The sequence below is a fragment of the Pan paniscus genome, chromosome 7, assembly GCF_029289425.2.
Source record: "Pan paniscus chromosome 7, NHGRI_mPanPan1-v2.0_pri, whole genome shotgun sequence".
NCBI lineage: Eukaryota > Metazoa > Chordata > Mammalia > Primates > Hominidae > Pan > Pan paniscus.
The window spans coordinates 147,138,135-147,158,786 of NC_073256.2; the positions used below are offsets into that span (position 1 = coordinate 147,138,135).

The 20,652-nt window shown below is 35.8% G+C and overlaps 1 protein-coding gene across 2 annotated transcripts in view; it reads right to left on the bottom strand.

Annotated features, from left to right (window-relative positions):
• The window catches only part of GSDMC (gasdermin C), a 38,508-nt gene extending 21,375 nt beyond the window's left edge, over positions 1-17,133 (bottom strand). The window contains exons 1-3 of one of the 2 annotated variants that reach the window (XM_057303089.2): positions 16,517-17,133; positions 7,889-8,112; positions 6,629-6,812 (exon numbers count right to left, since the gene is read on the bottom strand). In XM_057303089.2, the coding sequence (XP_057159072.2) occupies positions 6,629-6,812; positions 7,889-8,108 (404 nt within the window). In that variant the 5' untranslated portion in view covers positions 8,109-8,112; positions 16,517-17,133. Of the gene's footprint in view, positions 1-6,628; positions 6,813-7,888; positions 8,188-16,516 lie in introns of those variants that run through there. The other variant, XM_003820453.4, reaches the window with a different exon arrangement.
• Positions 17,134-20,652: the final 3,519 nt, after the last annotated feature.

Sequence of the window (20,652 nt, forward strand, 5' to 3'; positions counted from 1 at the left end):
AAGACAAAGAGAATACAAGGGCTGAACTTCACCCTTTTGTCAAGAGCCCACTCCCACAAAAACTACCCAACTCCCACGATAATGATATTAATCCATTCATGAGGGCAGAGCACTTATGGCCCAATCACCTCTTAAAAGCCCCACCTCTTAATACTGTTACAATGGCAACTAAATTTCATTAGGAGTTTTGGAGGGGACATTCAAACCACAGAAACTGCCAAACAAGAATAAAAAACTCAGTTGTCCTTCAGAGATAAAAGAGAGATAAAGACTTTCCCAAACAAAAGCTGAGGAAGTTCACCACTAGATCTGCCTCACAAGAAATGCAAAAGGGAGTTCTTCAAGTTGAAATGAAAATATGTTAATTAACAACGTAAAACACATGAATGTGTAAAATTCATCAGTAAAGGAAAATATATAATCAGAGTCAGAATTCTGTAATATTCTAAATGTGGTATATAAATGATTTTCAACTCTGGTATAAAAATGTTTTACGTATATTAAAAATAACTCTATAATAATTTCTTATTAGATATACAATATAAAAATATGTGAATCTTAATATCAATAACCTAAAATATCAATGAGGGGAAGAAGTAAAGCTATAATGCTTTTTATGCAATCAAAATTAAGCTGAAGGCCAGGCTCATGCCTCATATTATAGACTCATGCCTATAATCTCAGCACTTTGGGAGTCCAAGGCAGGCAGACTACTTGAGGCCAGGAGTTCAAGACCAGCCTGGCTAATATGGCAAAACCCTGTCTCTACTAAAAATACAAAAAATTTACCAGTTGTGGTGGCACACACCTATAGTCCCATGTACTTGGGAGGCTGAGGCATGAGAATTGCTTAAACCTAGGAGGCAGAGGTTGCAGTTAGCTGAGACTGTACCACTGCACTCCAGCCTAGGCAACAGAGTAAGACTGTCTCAAAAATGTCCCAAATAGGTTGAAACCCTCAGAAAAAATTAATCCCCCCAAAATTAAGTTGTTATCAGCATAAAATAGGATATTATAACTATAAGATATTTTATGTAAGCCTCATTGTAACTACAAAGGAAAAACCTGTATTAGATACGCAAAAGATTAAGAGAAAGGAATCAATCATACTACCACAAAAAGTAATCAAATCACAAAGGAAGATGGCAGGTGAGAAAGAAGGAAAGAAAAAAACTATAAAAGTCATACAACAATTAAAATGACAATAGCAAGTACTTACCTATCAATAATTATATTAAATGTAAACAGATTAAATTTTCCAAACTAAAGACAGAGTGGATAATATATATAAGAAAGCAAGATCCAATGACTTGCTGCCTAAAAGAGATTCATGTTAGCTTTAAGGACACACAGGCTGAAAGGAAAGAGATGGAAAAAGAAATTCTAATGCACAAGATGACCAAAAAAGAACAAGGGTGGCCATACTTACACAGACACACACACAGACACATATTTTATATATATATATGTATATATTTATATATATGTATATGTATATATTTATATATGTATATGTATATATTTATATATGTATATGTATATATTTATATATGTATATGTATATATTTATATATATACATATATGTCAGATAAAATGGACTTAAGTCAAAACTGTAACAAGATAGAAGAATGCCATTATATAATGATACTACTATAAATATGCACCAAATATCAGAGCACATAAATATATAAATCAAATATTAACATAACTGAAAGGAGAAATAAACAGCAATACAAAATTAGTAAGAGACTTTAATACCCACTCTTACTAATGGCCACGTCTCCCAGAAAAAAAAAAAAATCAATGCAGAAATATAAGACTTGAAAAACATTATAAACCAAATGAACCTAACAGACATATACAGAACATTCCATCTAACAGCAGCAGAATACAAATTCTTCTCCAGAGCACATGGAACATTCTCCAAGATAGATCATATGTTAGGCCACAAAACAAGTCTTAACAAATTTAAGAAGACAGAAATTATTTCAAGTATCTTTTCCAATAACAATGGCACAAAACTAGAAACAATAACAAGGAATTTCAGAAAATTCACAAATATGTGGAAATTAAATTGAACAACCAGTGGGTCAAAGAAGAAATCAAAAGGGAATTCAAAAAATATCTGAGACAAACAAAAATGAAAACACAACATATCAAAACTTGTGGAATACAACAAAAGCAGTTCTAATTTAAGAAGACAGAAATTATTTCAAGTATCTTTTCCAATAACAATGGCACAAAACTAGAAATAATAACAAGGAATTTCAGAAAATTCACAAATATGTGGAAATTAAACTGAACAACCAGTGGGTCAAAGAAGAAATCAAAAGGGAATTCAAAAAATATCTGAGACAAACAAAAATGAAAACACAACATACCAAAACTTATGGGATACAACAAAAGCAGTTCTAAGAGGAAAGTTTATAAACACCTACATTAAGAAAATAGAAAGAATTCAAATCAACAACCTAACTTTATACCTTAAAGAACTAAAAAAGAAGAACAGGCCAGGCGCAGTGGCTCACACCTGTAATCCCAGCACTTTAGGAGGCCAAGGCGGGCAGATCACGAGGTCAGAAGATCGAGACCATCCTGGCTAACACGGTGAAACTCCGTCTCTACTAAAAATACAAAAAATTTGGGCATGGTGGCAGGCACCTGTAGTCCCAGCTGCTCGGGAGGCTTAGGCAGGAGAATGGCATGAACCCGGGAGGCGGAGCATGCAGTGAGCGGAGATCGCACCACTGCACTCCAGCCTGGGCGACAGAGTGAGACTCCGTCTCAAAAACAAAAACAAAAAAGATTAGAGCAGAATAAATTAAATGGAAAATAGAAAAACAATAGAAAAGAAAAGGTAATAAAACTGAGGGGTTTTTTGAAAAAAATTAAAAATTGACAAACCCTTAGCTAGACAAACCAAGAAAGAAGAACTCCAATAAATAAAATTATAGTTAAAAGGAGACATTACAAATGATGCCACAGAAATAAAAAAGATCATGAGAGCCTATTATCTATAATTAAATACCGACAAACTGGGGTAGATAAGAGAAATGGATAAATTCCCAGAAACATATGATCTATTGAGATTGAGTCATGAAGAAATAGAAAATATAAACATATCATTCACAAGTAAGGTGATTAAATCAGTAATCAAAAAAGCTCCGAAAAAACATGCCCATGACCAAATGCTTTCACTGGTGAATTCTGCTAAACATTTAAAGAAGGTTAATATCAATCCTGCTCAAACCAAAAAATTGAAGAGGAAAGAATAATTCAAACTCATTGTGCAAGGCCAGCATTACTCTAATACCAAAGCCAGATAAGGACATTACAAGAAAAGAAAATTACAGGCCAATATATCTGATAAACGTAGATGCACAAGTCCTTAACAAAATTTTAGCAAACGAAATTTAACAGCACATTGAAAGGAACATACACCACAATCAAGTGGAATTTATGCCTGGAATGAAAGGATAGTTCATCATTTGCAAATCAATAAATATAATACACCATATTAACATAATCGAGGACAAAAACCATACGATCATCTCAGTAGATGCAGAAAAAGCATTTGATGAAATTCATCATCCTTTCATGATAAAACTCTCAGCAAATTAGATATAGAAGAAATGTACCTTAACATAATGAAGGCTATAGAGGGTCATAATAAAGTCCACAGGTAACATTATGCTCAATGTTGAAAAGCTGAAAGCTTTTTCTTTAAAATAAGGATCAAAACAAGAATGTCCACCCTCACCACTTCTATTCAGTATGGCACTGGAAATGCTTGCCAGTGAAATTAGGGAAAAATAAATTAATAAAAGGAGCCTAATAGGAAAGAAAGAAGTAAAATTGCCTCTGTTTGCAGATGACACTATCTTATACATCGAAAATCCTAAAAACTTCATTTAAAAAATGTTAGAATTAATAAATAAATGCAGTCAAGTTGCTGGATACAAAATCAACATTAAAAATCAGTTGTATTTCTATAAATTAACAATGAACTATCTTTAAAACTCAATGTATAGGCCGGGCATGGTGGCTCTCACCTGTAATTCCAGCTCTTTGGGAGGCTGAGGTGGGTGGATCACCTGAGGTCAGGAGTTCGAGACCAGCCTGGCCAATATGGCAAAACCCCGTCTCTACTAAAAATACAAAACATTAGCCGGGCATTGTGGCGGGTGCCTGTAATCCCAGCTACTTGGGAGGCTGAGGCAGGAGAATTGCTTGAACCTGGGAGGCAGAGGTTGCAGTGAGCCGAGATCACGCCATTGTACTCCAGCCTGGGAGAAAGAGTGAGACTCTGTCTCAAAAAAAAAAAAAAAGTCCGTTTATAATAGCATCAAAAATAATAAAATACTTGTGAATACATTTCACCAAGGAGGCGAAAGTTCTATATACTGAAAAACTACAAAATTCATGAAAGAAATTAAAGAAGACAAAAATAAACAGCAAAATATTTGTGCTCATGGATAAGAAGAATTAATATTATTAAAATGTCATACTACTCAAAGCAATTTACAGATTCAATGCAATTCTTATCAAAATACCAATGACAATCTTCACGGAAATAGAAAAAATAATCTTAAAACTCTTATGGAAAGACCCAGAATAGCTAAAGCAATCTCAAGAAAGAACAAAGCTAGACACCCTATACTTCCTGATTTCAAAGTATATTACAAAGCTATAGAAGTTAAAACTTATGGCACTTGCATAAAAACAGACATATAAACTAGTGGAATCAAGTAGAGGGCCAAGAAATAAACTCACATGTGTATGATCAACTAATATCTGACAAGCGTGACAAGAATAGACAGTGAGATAAAGGATAGTGTCTTCAAAAAATGGTGTTGAGAATACTGGATACTCACATGCAAAAGACTGAAACTAGGTCCTTACTTTATACACAAAGATCAACTCAAAGTAGATTAGAAACCTGAATATAAGACCTGGAACCTTAAAACATTTTTAGAAGAAAATACAGGGGGAAAGTTCCTCAAGATTGGTTATGGCAACAATTTGTTTGATATGACACCAAAAGCAACAGCAGCAAAAAAAAAAAAAGAAAAGAAAAGAAAAAATAAGTGTTACTCTAGCAAACTAAAAAGTTTCTGCACAGCAAAGGAAACAATCAACAGAGTGAAAATGCAACCTACAGAATGGTCAAAAATATTTGCAAACCATATGCCTGATAAAGGGTTAATATCTAAAATATATAAGGAACTCATACGGCTAAATTGCAAAATCAAAAACAAAAACAAAAATCTTGATTTAAAAAATGGGCAAAGGACCTAAATAGATATTTTCTCCAAAAAAAGACATACAAATAAGCTAACAGGCACATGAAATTGTGCTCAAAATTACTTATCAGGGACATACAAATCAAAACCACAATGAGACATAATTTCGCATCTGTTTGGATGGCTTTTAACAAAAAGATAAGTGTTGGCAAAGACGTGAATTAAAGGAAATCCTTGTATGCTATTAGTGGGAATGTAATTGATATAGCCATATGGAAAACAGTATGTTGGTTCTTCAAAAAACTAAAACTAGAACTACCATATGATCCAGCAATCTCATTTCTAGGTATACAGCCAATGAAAACTAAATCAGTAGCTCAAAGACATATCTGCACTTCCATGTTCATTGCAGCATTATTCACAGAAACCGAGACACCAAAACAACCTAAGTGCCTGTCAACAGATGAATGGAAAAAGAAATTGTGGTATGTGTATACGACGGAATATTATTCAGCCATAAAAAAGAAAGAAACCCTGTATTTGCAACAACATGGATAAACCTTGATGGCATTATGCTAAATAAAAGTCAAACAGAGAAATACAAATACTGTATAATCTCACATATATGTGGAACCTAAAAAAGTCAAACTTATAGAAACAAAATAAAATGGTGGTTAGCAGGGGTTAGGAAGTCAGGGAAATGGGGCACATTGGTCAAAGGGAACACAGACTATAATTAACAATACTACATTGTGTATCTGAAATTTGCCAAGAGAGTAGATATTAAACGTTCTCACCACAAAAAAATGATAACTAGGTAAAGTAATAGATATGTTAACTGACTTTATTGTGGTCTTTTCACAATATATACATACATCAAATCATCACATTGTACACCTTAAATTCACACAATTTTATTTGTCAATTATATCTCAATACAGCTGAAAAAAATAAAAATAAATCCCAAGACAGCAATGTACATGTTATTTAAATAAACAGTTTTAGAGTCTTTGTCTCACTTAAATTAACACTTTGTTAATTTATTTTTTATTGCTTATTTTCTTACTTCCTGCCCATCCCTTGTCTCCACTAAATGTAAGCTGCTTTATGACAGGTGTTTACATCTGTCTTGTTTTCATTGTATCCCCAACATATAACAACATAGTAGTGGGTAGTTACTGCTCTAATAAGTATTTGTTAGGTAACTAATAGCTATTACTTGAGTAAAGGGAGGTATGAATACTCAAGAAGAGTAGCAAAATCTGGGATGTCATCATCTTGATTTTCATCCCTACAACAAGACTTGCTAGATGTATTTTTGTGTTCAAGGAAAACACCCCCTGGGATACTGATGATCCATCCCCTACCTCTCCCATGGCCTCACCTTTTTTGAAAGTCTTCCAGGTTTGGTGATGGGATGGTAACAATTTGAAACTCGAGGGAGCATCCATGGTCCACAGAGGCCTCCCCTGACACACTCACTTCTATACCAACATTCACACCTATGTCAGCCTTATGCTTCTGGATCATAATGTCACTGAAGTGGAACGGTCCTGTCACAACAGTTTCTAGGGAAAGAAAAGATGACCATAGGTTTAGCCAAGAATTCATTCAAGAATTCAAAGGTTTAGCCAAGAACAGCTGGTGTGCAAAATGAAATAACAAAGACCTATTTTGCCCCAATCCTCCCACTCACTTAAACTCTGTTGAAAACTAATCCATTAATGTTTGAATGTAAATTACTACAGATGGAAAATATTCAAATGTTTAAATGGGCATTGTGTGACAGAGATAAAATCTGCACCCTGAGAAATAGTGGTGTCAAATGTACAGTGTCCAGAAGACCCCTGGGATCATCCTTTCAGGCACACTGTCTCCTCTGCAGCAGGCACAGCACCCAGCAGCAGAGGGCAGCACACAGGGGCAGAAAATGTTTGGGATGTGGAGCCAGACAGACCTGTGTTTGGATCCCAGTTCTACTAGTTCCCAGGGACATAACTGTTTTTTTGTTTGGTTTTTGCTGTTGTTGTTGTTGTTGTTTTTGTTGTTGTTGTTGTTTTGAGACAGTCTCACTCTGTCATCCAGGCTGGAGTGCATTGGTGCAATCTCAGCTCACTGCAACCTCCGCCTTCTGGGCTCAAGCAATTATTGAGCCTCAGCCTCCCGAGTAGCTGGGACTACAAGAGTGCACCACCCATGCCTAGATAATTTTTTTTTTGTATTTTTAATAGAGACAGGGTTTCAGCATGTTGGCCAGACTGGTCTCGAACTCCTGGCCTCAAGTGATCTGCCCGCCTCGGTCTCCCAAAGCGCTGGGATTATAGGCATGAGCCACAGTGCCCAGCCCCCAGGTACATAACTTTGAACAGATAATTTTATAACCTTCTATTTACTCTTATGTAAAATGGGGATAATATCCTCACCTCATGAGCCTGATACAAATATTAAATGACCTAATGAATGCCTACATCCAGATAATTAGTAGGATTCTCAATTTGTCTTTGTTTCTTGCCCCTTGCCTATAGGCAAGGGTAATCCTGAGAGCTCCTTTCTGAGTGCTCAGTTATCTTTGGATGGTGGGCCATCTTTTTCTGACCACACATGTTTTTCACCCCTCACCTCCTTGGCCTCTGGCTGACAATACCTGGGACTGAAGAACTTGGCTCCAGGATGTCATTGAGGGAGAATTCAACTGGAACATAGTCAGATTGTTCCCAAAATGATGAACGAGAATCCTTCTTCTTTCGTAATATAACAAACTGACGTAATTTGGTGGCACTCAATAGGTATTTGACAGGTGTCAGGTCTTTGCTTCCAATCTCTTTGACCAAATTTTTGCTAATGCGTTCCAACATGGAGGGCATGTTGCTAGGAGGAGATGAAAGGAGAGCATCAGCTGGGAGGGGAAGAAAATGGTTAAACTCTCACCAATTGTTGATATTTCCCCTAAAGGAAAAGATCTACATATGAGATTAGCAGGTCTTTACTTAAAATAGTGACTAGATTATAACTTTCTCAACTTTGAGTTCATTTTTTTGTTGTTTTTGAGACAGGGTCTTGCCATGTTGCCCAGACTGGTCTTGAACTCTTGGGCTCAAGTGATTCTCCGCCTCAGCCTACCTAGCATCTGGGATTATAGGCACACACCATCACACCTGGCTTCCAACTCTGGAATTCTTAAGACAATTTGGGCTTCTGACAGGCACTGCTGTAAAATTCATTGCCCCTTATTGTTGGAGTAGGAAAGCCTGGGTATCTCCTCACCTCTAACCCAGGGATACTCTAAATAACAGGAAGAAGGAAGGGCTCAATACTGTCATCAACTAAAGGGCCAGAGGGAAGGTGGGGCTTATGTTAAGATGATATGAGTAGTGGTAGAGAATATGTTGGTGTTTGCAGTTTTACAGAGAAAGCCACACTGAGAAGTGACATTTGAACAATAACGTAGAGGAGGCAGGGTATAAACAATGAACATTATGTGGAGAAAAGAATTCCAGGTACAGAAATCAGCAAGTGCAAAGATTTGGAAGCAATGCATGCCTGGAATATGTGAGGTGGAAAGGAAAGAAGATGAGGTCAGAAGAAAGTGAGGGCAAGTTGGTGAAGGCCCAAGATTGCAGTGTTGGCTGCATATATGTCTTCTTCATTCAATAAATGGTGCTGGGATACCTGGCTATCCATACGCAGAAGAGTGAAAATGGACCATTTCCTTACACCATATACAAAAATCAACTCAAGACGAATAAAAGACTGAAAAGTAAAACCCAAAACTATAAAAATAAAACACTAGAAGACAATCTAGGCAATACCATTCTGGACATAGGAACTAGCAAAGATTTCATGATGATGCCAAAAGCAATCGCAATAAAAGCAAAAATTGATAAATGAGATCTAATTAAACTTAAGAGCTTCTGCACAGCAAAAGAAGCTATGAACAGAGTGAACAGGTAACCTACACAATGGGAGAAAATTTTTGCAAACTATGAATCTGACAAAGGTCTAATATCCAGCATCTATAAGGAACTTGAGCCAATTTACAAGAAAAAAAAAAACATTAAGAAGTGGGCAAATGACATGAAGAGGCACCTTTCAAAAGAAGACATACATGTGGCCAACAATCGTATAAAAAAAAAGCTCAACATCACTGATCATTAGAGAAATACAAATCAAAACCACAATGAGATATCATCTCACACAAGTCTGAATAGCTATTATTAAAAAGTCAAAAAATAACAGATGCTGGCAACGTTGTGGAGAAAAAGGAATGCTTATACACTGTTGATGGGAATGTAAATTAGTTCAACCACTGTGAAAAACAGTTTGGTGATTCCTCAAAGTCCTAAAGACAGAAATACCATCTGACCCAGCAAGCTCATTACTGGGTATATACCCAAAGGAATAGATATCATTTTATAATAAAGACACATGCATGCATATGTTCATTGCAGCACTATTCACAATAGCAAAGACATGGAATAAACCTAAATGCCCATCAACTGTGGACTAGAAAAAGAAAACACGGTACATATACCTCATGGAATACTATGTAGCCAAAAAAATAACAAGATCAAGAACAGCTCCCAATGGAGCTGGCAGCCATTACACTTAGTAAACTAACACAGAAACAGAAAACCAAATACCACATGTTTTCACTTATAAGTGGGAGCTAAATGATGAGAACACATAGACTCATGGAGGGGACCAACACACACTGGGGCCTACTGGAAGGTAGAGCATGGAGGGTGGGAGGAGGGAGATGATCAGGAAAAATAACGAATGGTTACTAGGCTTAATAACTGGGTGATAAAATAATTTATACAACAAACTCCCATGACACAAGTTTACCTATATAACAAACCTACACATGTACCCCTGAACTTAAAATAAAAGTATAAAAAAGAAAAAATATATATAATTAAAAAAAAGAAAGAAAATGTAAGTCACCAGTCCAGGAAGCCTATAAGGAAAATTATTTTTAAATTCTGTAATAAAATGTAATTTTGAATTTAAAAAAAGACGATTCAGGAAAACATCACCTTACCAAATGGACTAAGTAAGGCACCAGGGACCAATCCCAGAGAGACGGAAATATGTAATCATTCAAACAAAGAATTCAAAATAGCTGTTTTGAGGACACTTAAAGGAATTCAAGATAACACATAAAAGGAATTCAGAATTCTATCAGATAAATTTTTTAAGGAAATTGAAATAATTAAAAAGAAGCAGAAATTCTGGAGTTGAAAAATACATTGACCTACAGAAGAATGCATCAGCATCTCTTAATAACAGAATTGATCAAACAGAAGGAAGAATTAGTGATCTTGAAAGCAGGCTATTTGAAAATATACAGTCAAAGGAGACAAAAGAAAAAAGAATGAAGCATGCTACAAGATGTAGAAAATAGCCTCAAAAGGGCAATAGAAAATAGCCTCAAAAGGGCAAATCTAGGAGTTACTGGCCTTAAAGAGAAGATTGAGAAACAGATAGGTGTAGAAAGTTTATGCAAAGGGAGAACTTCCCAAAGCTAGAGTAAGATACCAATATTCAAGTACAAGGTACAAGAAGGTAATAGAACACCCAGCAGATTTAACCCAAAGAAGACCACCTGAGGCATTTGATAATCAAACTCCCAAATATCAAGTATAAAGTAAGAATCCTAAAGTGGCAAAAGAAAAGAAAAAATAACAAACAATAAAATTCCAATACGTCTAGTAGCAGACTTTTCACTGGAAACCTTACAGGCCAAGAGACAGTGGCATGACATATTTAATGTGCTGAAGGGAAAAAAACATTTACCCTAGAATAATATATCTGGCAAAAAAAATATGCTTCAAGGATGAAGGAGAAATGAAGACCTTCCCAAACAAAAACTGAGAGATTTCATCAACACCAAACCTGTCTTACAAGAAATACTGAAGGGAGTTGTTCGATCTGAAAGAAAATGATGTTAATGAGCAAGAAGAAATCATCTGAAGGTACAAAACTCAATGGTAGTAGGAAGCACACAGAAAAACACAGAATATTATAACACTGTAATTGTGGTATGTAAACTACTCTTACCTTAAGTAGAAAGGCCAAACGATAAACCAATCAAAAGCAACTACAACTTTCAAGACATAGTACCACAGGACATAAAGACAAACAACAAACAGATAAAAAGCAGGAGACAAAGTTAGAGTGTAGAGTTTTTATTAGTTTTCTGTTTGTGTTTGTTTGTTTATGCAATCACTGTTAAGTTGTCATCTATTTAAAATAATGAGTTTTAAGATAGCATTTGCAAGCCTCATAGTAATTTCAAATCTAAAAACATACAATGAATAAGCAAAAAATGAAAAGCAAGAAATTGAAATATACCATCAGTGAAGATTACCTTCACTGAAAGGAAGAAGAAAAAGAAGAAACAGAAGATCACAAAACAACCAGAAAACGAAAAATCAAATACCAAAAGTACTCACTTATTAGTAATAACATTAAATGTAAATGAACTAAACTGTCCAATCTAAAGACATAGAGTGGTTGAATTAATTAAAAAAACAAGACCCAATGATCTGTTACCTACAAGAAACACACTTCTCCTATAAAGATACACATGGAATAAAAACACAGGAATGGAAAATATATTCGTGTCAATGAACACCAAAAAAGAGCAGGAATAGCTATACTTGTATCAGACAAAATAGATTTAGATTCAGATTAGAGCTAAAGAGATAGACCCCAATGCAATAATAGCTAGAGACTTCAGGCCGGACGCGATGGCTCACGCCTGTAATCCCAGCACTTTTGGAGGCCAAGATGGGCGGATCACGAGGTCAGGAGATCGAGACCATCCTGGCTAACACAGTGAAACCCTGTCTCTATTAAAAATACAAAATAATTAGCCAGGTGTGGTGGCAGGCGCCTGTAGTCCCAGCTACTCAGGAGGCTGAGGCAGGAGAATGGCGTGAACCCAGGAGGTGGAGCTTGCAGTGGGCCAAGCGGAGATCGCGCCACTGCACTCCAGCCTGGGTGACAGAGTGAGACTCCATCTCAAAAAAAAAAAAATAGCTAGAGACTTCAACATCTCACTTTCAGCATTGGACAGATCTCCCAGACAGAAAATCAACAAGGAAACTTTGGACTCAATCTGTACTATAGAACAAATGAACCTAATAGGTATTTACAGAACATTTTATCCAATGGATGCAGAATACACGTTTTTCTCCTAATCACATGGATCATTCTCAAGCGCAGACCATATTTTAGGTCACAGAACCAGTCTTAAAACACTCAAAAAGTTGAAATAATATAACGTATCTTCTCTGAACAAAATGGAATAAAACTATAAATCAATAACAAGAGCAATTTTAGAAATTATACAAACACATGGAAATTAAACAATATGCTCCTGAATGACCAATGGGTCAATGAGGAAATTGAAACATTTCTTGAAACAAATGATAATGCAAACATACCAAAACCCATGGGATACAGCAAAAGCAGTACAAAGAGGGAAATTTATAGCTATAAGTGTCTACATCAAAACAGAAGAAAAACTTCAAATAAATAACCTAATGATGCATTTTAAAGAACTAGAAAACCAAGAGCAGCCCAAACCCAAAATTAGTAGAAAATAATAAACAATAATGATCAGAGCAGAAATAAATGAAGTTAAAATTAAGAAAACAATACAAAAGATGAATGAAATGAAAGTTGCTTTGTTGAAAAGATAAACAAAATAGACAAATCTTTAGCCAGACTAAGAAAAAAGAGAGAAGGCCCAAATAAATAAAATCACAGATGAAAAAGAAAACATTACAACTGATATTGCAGGAATTCAAAGGATTATTGGCAGCTACTATGAGCAACTATACACCAATAAATTGGAAAATCTAGAGGAAATGGATAAATTCCCAGAAACATACAACCTACCAAGATTGAACCTTGAAGAAATCCAAAACCTGTACAGATCAATAAAAAGTAATGAGATCAAGGCTGTAATAAAAAGTCTCCCAGTAAATAAAAGCCTGGGACCCAGTGAATTCAATGCTGAATTCTACCAAACATTTAAAGAAGAACTAATACCAATCCTATTCAAACTATTTCTAAAAATAGACAAAGAGGGAATACTTCCAAACTCATTCTATGAGGCCAATATTACCCTAATAAAAAACAGGACAAAGAAACTTAAAAAAAAAAAAAACTACAAGCCAATATTTCTGATGAATATTGATGGAAACATCCTCGACAAAATACTAGGAAACCAAATTCAACAATACATTAAAAATATCATTTATCATGACCAAGTGGGATTTATCCCAGGGATGCAAGGATGGTACAACATGCACAAATCAATCAATGTGATACATTATAGCAACAAAATGGAGGACAAAAACCACGTGATCATTTCCATTAATGCTGAAAAAGCACTTGATAAAACTCAATATCCCTTGATGATAAAACCCCTCAAAAAACTGGGTATAGAAGGAACATAACTCAACATAATAAAAAGCCATATATTACAGACTCACTCAATGGGGGAAGACAGAAAAACATAAAGGGCATCCAAATTGGAAAGGAAGAAGTCAAATTGTCCTTGTCGGTGGATGATGTGGTCTTATATATGGAACAAACTAAAGATTCCAACAACAAAAAACTATTAGAAGTTATAAATTCATTAAAGTTGCAGGATACAAAATCAACATCCAAAAATCAGTAGCACTTCTATATGCCAACAGAGAAGAATCTGAAAAAGAAATCAAGAAAGTAATTCCATTTACAAGAGCTACAAATAAAATTAAATTCTTAGGAATTAATTTAACTGAAGAAGTGAAAAATCTCTTCAATGAAAACTATAAAACATTGATGAAAGAAACTGAAGAGGACACAAAAAATGGAAACGTATTCCATGTTCATAGATTGGAAGAATCAATATTGTTAAAATGTCCATACTATCCAAAGCAATCTTCAGATTCTATGCAAATTATATCAAAATATCAATGACATTCTTCACAGAAAGAGAAAACACAATCCTAAAATTTATATGGAAACACAAAAGACCCAGAATAACAAAATCTATCCTGAGCAAAAAGAGCAAAACTCAAGGAATCATATTATCTGACATCAAATTATACTACAGAGCTACAGTAACCAAAACAGCATGGTACTGGCATGAAAACAGACACACAGACCAAAGAAAAAAAATCGAGAACCCAGAAACAAATCCATATACCTACAGTGAGCTCATTTTTTACCAAGGTGCCAAGAACATACATTAGAGAAAGGACAGTCTCTTCAATAAATGGTGCTGGGAAACCTGGATATTCATATGCAGAAGACTGAAACTAGATGACTCTCTCTCATCATGTACAAAAATAAAATCAAAATAGATTAAAGACTTCAATGTAAAGCCTCAAACTGTGAAACTACTACAGGAAAACACTGGGGAAACTCTCCAGGACATTGGTCTAAGCAAAAATTTCTTAAGTAATACACCACCAACACAGGCAACCAAAGCAAAAATAGACAAATTGGATCTCATCAAGTTACAAAGCTTACCTCCAGCAAAGGAAAAGATCAACAACAGAAAAAGACAACCCACAGAATGGGAGAAAATATTTGCAAACTGCCCATCTGATAAGGGAATAATAACCAGAAAATATAAGGAGCCCACACAACTCTATAGGAAAAAATCTAATAATCGGATTAAAATATGGGCAAAAGAGTTGAATAAACATTTCTCAAAGGAATACATACAAATGAAAAAAAGGCATATGAAAAGGTCCTCAACATTATTAGTTATCAGAAAAATGTAAATCAAAACTACAATGAGATATCATCTCACCCCTGTTAAAATGGCTTATATCTAAAAGACAAGTAATAAAAAATGCTGGAGAGAAGGTAGAGAAAAGGGAACCTTGTACCCTGTTTGTGGGAATGTAAATTAGTACAGCCACTATGGAGAACAGTTTGGACCTTCCTCAAAAAGCTAAAAATAGAGCTGCCATACAACCCAGCAACCTCTCTGCTGGGTGTACACCCAAAAGAAAGAAAACCAGTATATTGAAGAGATATCTTCACTCCCATGTTTGTTGCAGCACTGTTCACAATAGCCAAGATTGGGAAGCAATGCAAGTGTCCATCAACAAATGAACAGGTAAACAAAATGTGGTACATATACATAACAGAGTACTACTCAGCCATAAAAAAGAATAAGATTGGTTGGGTGCGGTGGCTCATGCCTGTAATCCCAGCACTTTGGGAGGCTGAGGGAGGTGGATCAACTGAGGTCAGGAGTTCAAGACCAGCCTGACCAACATGGAGAAACCCCACTCTACTAAAAATACAAAATTAGCCAGGCATGGTAGTGCATGACTGTAATCCCAGCTACTTGGGAGGCTGAGGCAGGAGAATCACTTGAACCCAGGAGGCGGAGGTTGCAGTGAGTCGAGATTGCACTGTTGCACTCCAGCCTGGGCAACAAGAGCAAAACTCCGTGTCAAAAAAAAATGAGATCCTGTCATTCGCAACAACATAGAGGGGACTAGAGGTCATTAAGTGAAATAAGCCAGGCACAGAAAGACAAACTTTACAATGTTCTCACTTATTTATGAAAGCTAAAAATTAAGACAATTGAAGTTATGGAGATAGAGAGTAAAATGATGGTTACCAGAGGCTGGGAAAGATATTAGGGGGTGGGAGGGAGGCGGGGATGGTAAATGAGTACAAAAAAAAATAGACTGAATAAGATCTAGTATTTCTGAATAAGCTCTAGTATTTGATAGCACAACAGGGTGACTATAGTCAATAATTGTACAGTTAAAAATAACTAAAACAGTATAATTGTATTTTTACAATTAAGAGTATAATTGTATTGTTACAATTATAACAAATAGGAATAGGATTTCCTAACTACATGGAATTCAGTTTTTGAACATTCTAAATATGTTCAATAATGAAGAGAGACAGAATTTTCAACAGTTCATGTAAAAGTCCTGATGTGACCATTTCAATTCTCTGACATGGGCCATGTAAGAGGTCACTGGACAGCAGAGAATAATGAGAATATAAGATGCTTCTTTAAGACTGGACCTGTGCAATAATGTATCGAAGATATATTCCTTAGCCTTACATGCTATCAGGAATTCTCCATTATTAAGACGAACTTAACTTCCTTTTCAGTCAAATTCTGTAGGAAAAAAAACTCTTCGACTCATTTCACAAACCCATCCAGAACATTTTTGTCGCTGATGATAGTAATCTTTTCTTTTTCATCCCCGATCCCATTAGGACTTACCAGATTATATATCCCTTTGTCCTGTAGAGAAATAGCACGATTGGCCGGGCACAGTGGCTCACGTCTGTAATCCCAGCACTTTGAGAGGCTGAGGCCGGTGGATCACGAGGTCAGGAGTTCAAGATCAGCCTGGCCAAGATGGTGAAACCCTGTCTCTACTGAAAATACAAAAATTAGCCAGGAGTGGTGGCAGGCACCTGTAATCCCAGCTACTTGGGAGGCTGAGGCAGAGAACTGCTTGAACCCGGGAGGCAGAAGTTGCAGTGAGCTGAGACCATGCCGCTGCACTCCAGCCTGGGCGACTCCGTCTCAAAAAAAAAAAAGAGAGAGAAAAATAGCACAATTGAGTAGGGCCCCTTCCAATCTTCAGACCTCCTGCGGTCAAGTAGAAATTGTCAGACAAACTCCAGGACCAGATCAATGTGATTCTGTTCACTGTTCTCTTCTCACCAATGGGTCCCTGACTCAATTTCCAAGGCAGTACCCTGGAAAAATAAGCACAGGAGGGCCCTCTTCATTTCCAGAAGAGTAAGTCTGGAACTAGTTCTGGATCACAGAACCTTAGCTCTCAAGTCCTTCTCAGCAAAAAGTCTGTGGAACAAAATCAAGTGGCATCTAATTATGTATCTCCTGAATCAGAATTAAAAAGGCTTCTTCAGAGTCACACCCATTTCCTTTCACATACAGAACTAGCTGAGCAAGTCTTTGATTCATGGATTCCCAGCAACTCTAGCTGGAACAACTTCTTTGGCTTGTATTCCTCTGGTATATGTGCTGAATTTAGAATTCATTGGACACCAGGAAAGGCAACTTCAGCAGGAGGGACAGGCATTAGCGCCAGGGCCCTGGGAAGCACCTCTGAACTGCCTACATGTGGGGCTCTGTACCACAGGAATTACTGTGCTTAATGCCTCCTCTGTGTTAAGTACCATGCATGTATTATCTAAATCCAATCTTACAACAATCTTTATTTTAAAGATAAATAAAAAGGGGATTTGTGAAAGGAATTTAAAACTTGCCTGAAACCCATGTCCTTTCCAATTACTCCCTATGGGTTTCAAGATGAAGTAAAGTGCCTATAGGAGCAGAAACTGTATAAACAGGATTGCTACACCTTTAAGTTTTGAGTAACTTCCTGGAACTGACACTCAATACAGCAACATTCCTTTCAGCTGACAGTATTTCACAATGCATTTACTTTACTTTTGTTTTCTTTTAATATTCATAAAAGTCTTATGCCTTCCCTTTCCACTGTAAGAACCTGATATGCACTTCACTTGGGACAAAGCTCAGACTGTGCTTTCTGCATATCACCACCAGACACGATGTTCCAAATTAACTTTCACGTTCTATAATTTTCATTGTAAAAACTATAGACTTGAAATATAAAATTATAATTACATACATAACCCTTCTGTGTACCAACATTCTATAGGCCCCAACCTGCTATTGGGTATTCCAGAAGTCGGAGAAAAGTAACTTAGCTGTTTGGGAACAGTTATGTGAGTCACACCAACCTAAATAACAGATAAAGAAAAGCTCTCTAAAAGACAGTGATATTTATTCAAGAATGAGCATTGCAATGGGAATATGCGTGCCATCACAAACTATGTGTGTATTCAGACAGGTAAGGGAAGAAAAAAGTTTTAAAAAGAAAAATAAGAAGGATTACACAATTGTTTTGAATCAATTATCTTTGCTTACAAGGATCAGTAACAAAGGTGGCACCAGTCCAAGGTTAGACAGGCAGTTGGTGGACAGATGTCCTGGCAGAAGTATTTTTTGTTTAAGGTTGCAATAGCCTTTGTGCAAAGCTGTAGTTTTTAGTTTTGTTTTGTCTTTAATTTTTATGGGTACATAGATGTATATATTTATTTATGGGATATATGGGATATTTTAATACAGGCAAACAATGTATAATAATCACACCAGGGTAAATGAGGTATCTATCATCTCAGATATTTATTTTTTGTGTTAAAATATTATACTCTTTTAGTTATTTTTAAATGTACAATTAAATTATTATTGACTATAGTCAATAATATATTGTGCTATCAGACATTAGATCTTATTCATTCTAAATCTTTTTGTACTCATTAACCATTCCCCCTACCCCTGCACACCCACCCCGCTACCCTTCCTAGCCTCTGGTAACCATCATTCTATTCTCTATCTCCGTAAGTTCGGTTGTTTTAATTTTTAGCTTTCACAAATAAGAGAGAACATGTAAAGTTTGTCTTTCTGTGCTTGGCTTATTTCACTTAACATAATGACCTCCAGTTCCATCCATGTTGTTGCAAATGACAGGATCTCATTCTTTTTATGGCTGAATAGTACTCCATTATGTATATGTACCATTTTTTTTATTCATTCATTTGTTGATGGACACTTGGATTGCTTCCAAATCTTGGCTATTGTGAATGGAACTGCAATAAACATAGGAGTGCAGATATCTCTTCAATATATTGATTTCCTATTTTGGAGGTATATACTTAGCAGTGGGTTTGCTGGATCATACGATAGTTCTATTTTCAGTTTTTTTGAGGAAGGCCCAAACTGTTCTCCATAGTAGTTGTACTAATTTACATTCCCACAAACAGTGTCCAAGGGTCTCCTTTTCTCCACATCCTCTCCAGCCTGTTATTGCCTGTCTTTTGGATAAAATCCATTTTAACAGATGTGAGATGATATCTCATTGTAGTTTTGATTGGTGTTTCTCTGATGATCAATAATGTCAAGCACATTTTCATATGCGTGTTTGCCATTTGTATGTCGTCTTTCAAGAAATGTCTATTTAGAACTTTTGCCCATATTTTAATTGGTTTATTAGATTTTTTCCTGTATGGTTGTTTGAGCTCCTTGTGTGTTCTGCTTACAAATCCTTTGTCAGATGCTTAGTTTGCAAATATTTTCTCCCATTCTTTGGGTTTTCTTCTTCTGTTGTTGATTGTTCTTTGCTGGAAGGAAGCTTTTTACTTTGATATGGTTGCATTTGTCCATTTTTGCTTTGGCTGCCTGTGCTTGTGGGGTATTACTCAAGAAATGTTTGCTCATTCCAATGTCCTGGAGAGTTTCCCCAATGTTTTATTGTAGTAGTTTCACAATTTGAGTCCTTAGATTCAATTATTTAATCTATTTTAATTTAGTTCTTGTATATAGTGAGAGATAAGGGTCTAGTTTCAGTCTTCTACATGTGGATATCTAGTTTTTGCAACACCATTTATCGAAGAGACTGTCTTTTCCCCAATGTATAGTCTTGGCACCTTTGTAAAAAATGAGTTCACTGTAGGTGTATGGATTTGTTTCTGGGTTCTCTATTCTTTTTTCATTGGTCTATGTGTCTGTTTTTATGACTATACCATGCTCTTTTGGTTACTATAGCTCTGTAGTATAATTTGAAGTCAAGTAATGTGATTCCTTGAGTTGTGTTCTTTCTGTTCAGGATAGTTTTGGTTATTCTGGGCCTTTTGTGTTTCCATATAAATTTTAGGATTGATTTTTCTCTTTCTGTGAAGGATGTCATTGGTAGTTTGATAGAGATTGTATAGAATCTGAAGATTGCTTTGGGTAGTATGGACATTTTAACAATATTGATTCTTCCAATCTATGAACATGGAATATGTTTCCATTTTTTGTGTCCTCTTCAGTTTCTTTCATCAATGTTTTATAGTTTTCATTGAAGAGATTTTTCACTTCTTCAGTTAAATTAATTCCTAAGAATTTAATTTCATTTGTAGCTCTTGTAAATGGGATTACTTTCTTGATTTCTTTTTCAGATTCTTCTCTGTTGGCATATAGAAGTGCTACTGATTTTTGGATGTTGATTTTGTATCTGGCAACTTTAATTTATTTATCACTTCTAATAGTGTTTTATGTTGGAATCTTTAGGTTTTTCCATATATAAGACCACATCATCCACAAACAAGGATAATTTGACTTTTCCTTTCCAATTTGGATGCCCTTTACTTTTTTCTCTTGTCTAATTGCTCTAGCTAGGAGTTCCAGTAGTATGCTGAATAACAGTGGTAAAAGTGTACATCCTTCTTGTGTTCTTGATCTTAGAGAAAAGTCTTTCAGTTTTTCCCCATTCAGTATAATACTAGGTATGAGTCTGTAGTATATGGCTTTTATTGTGT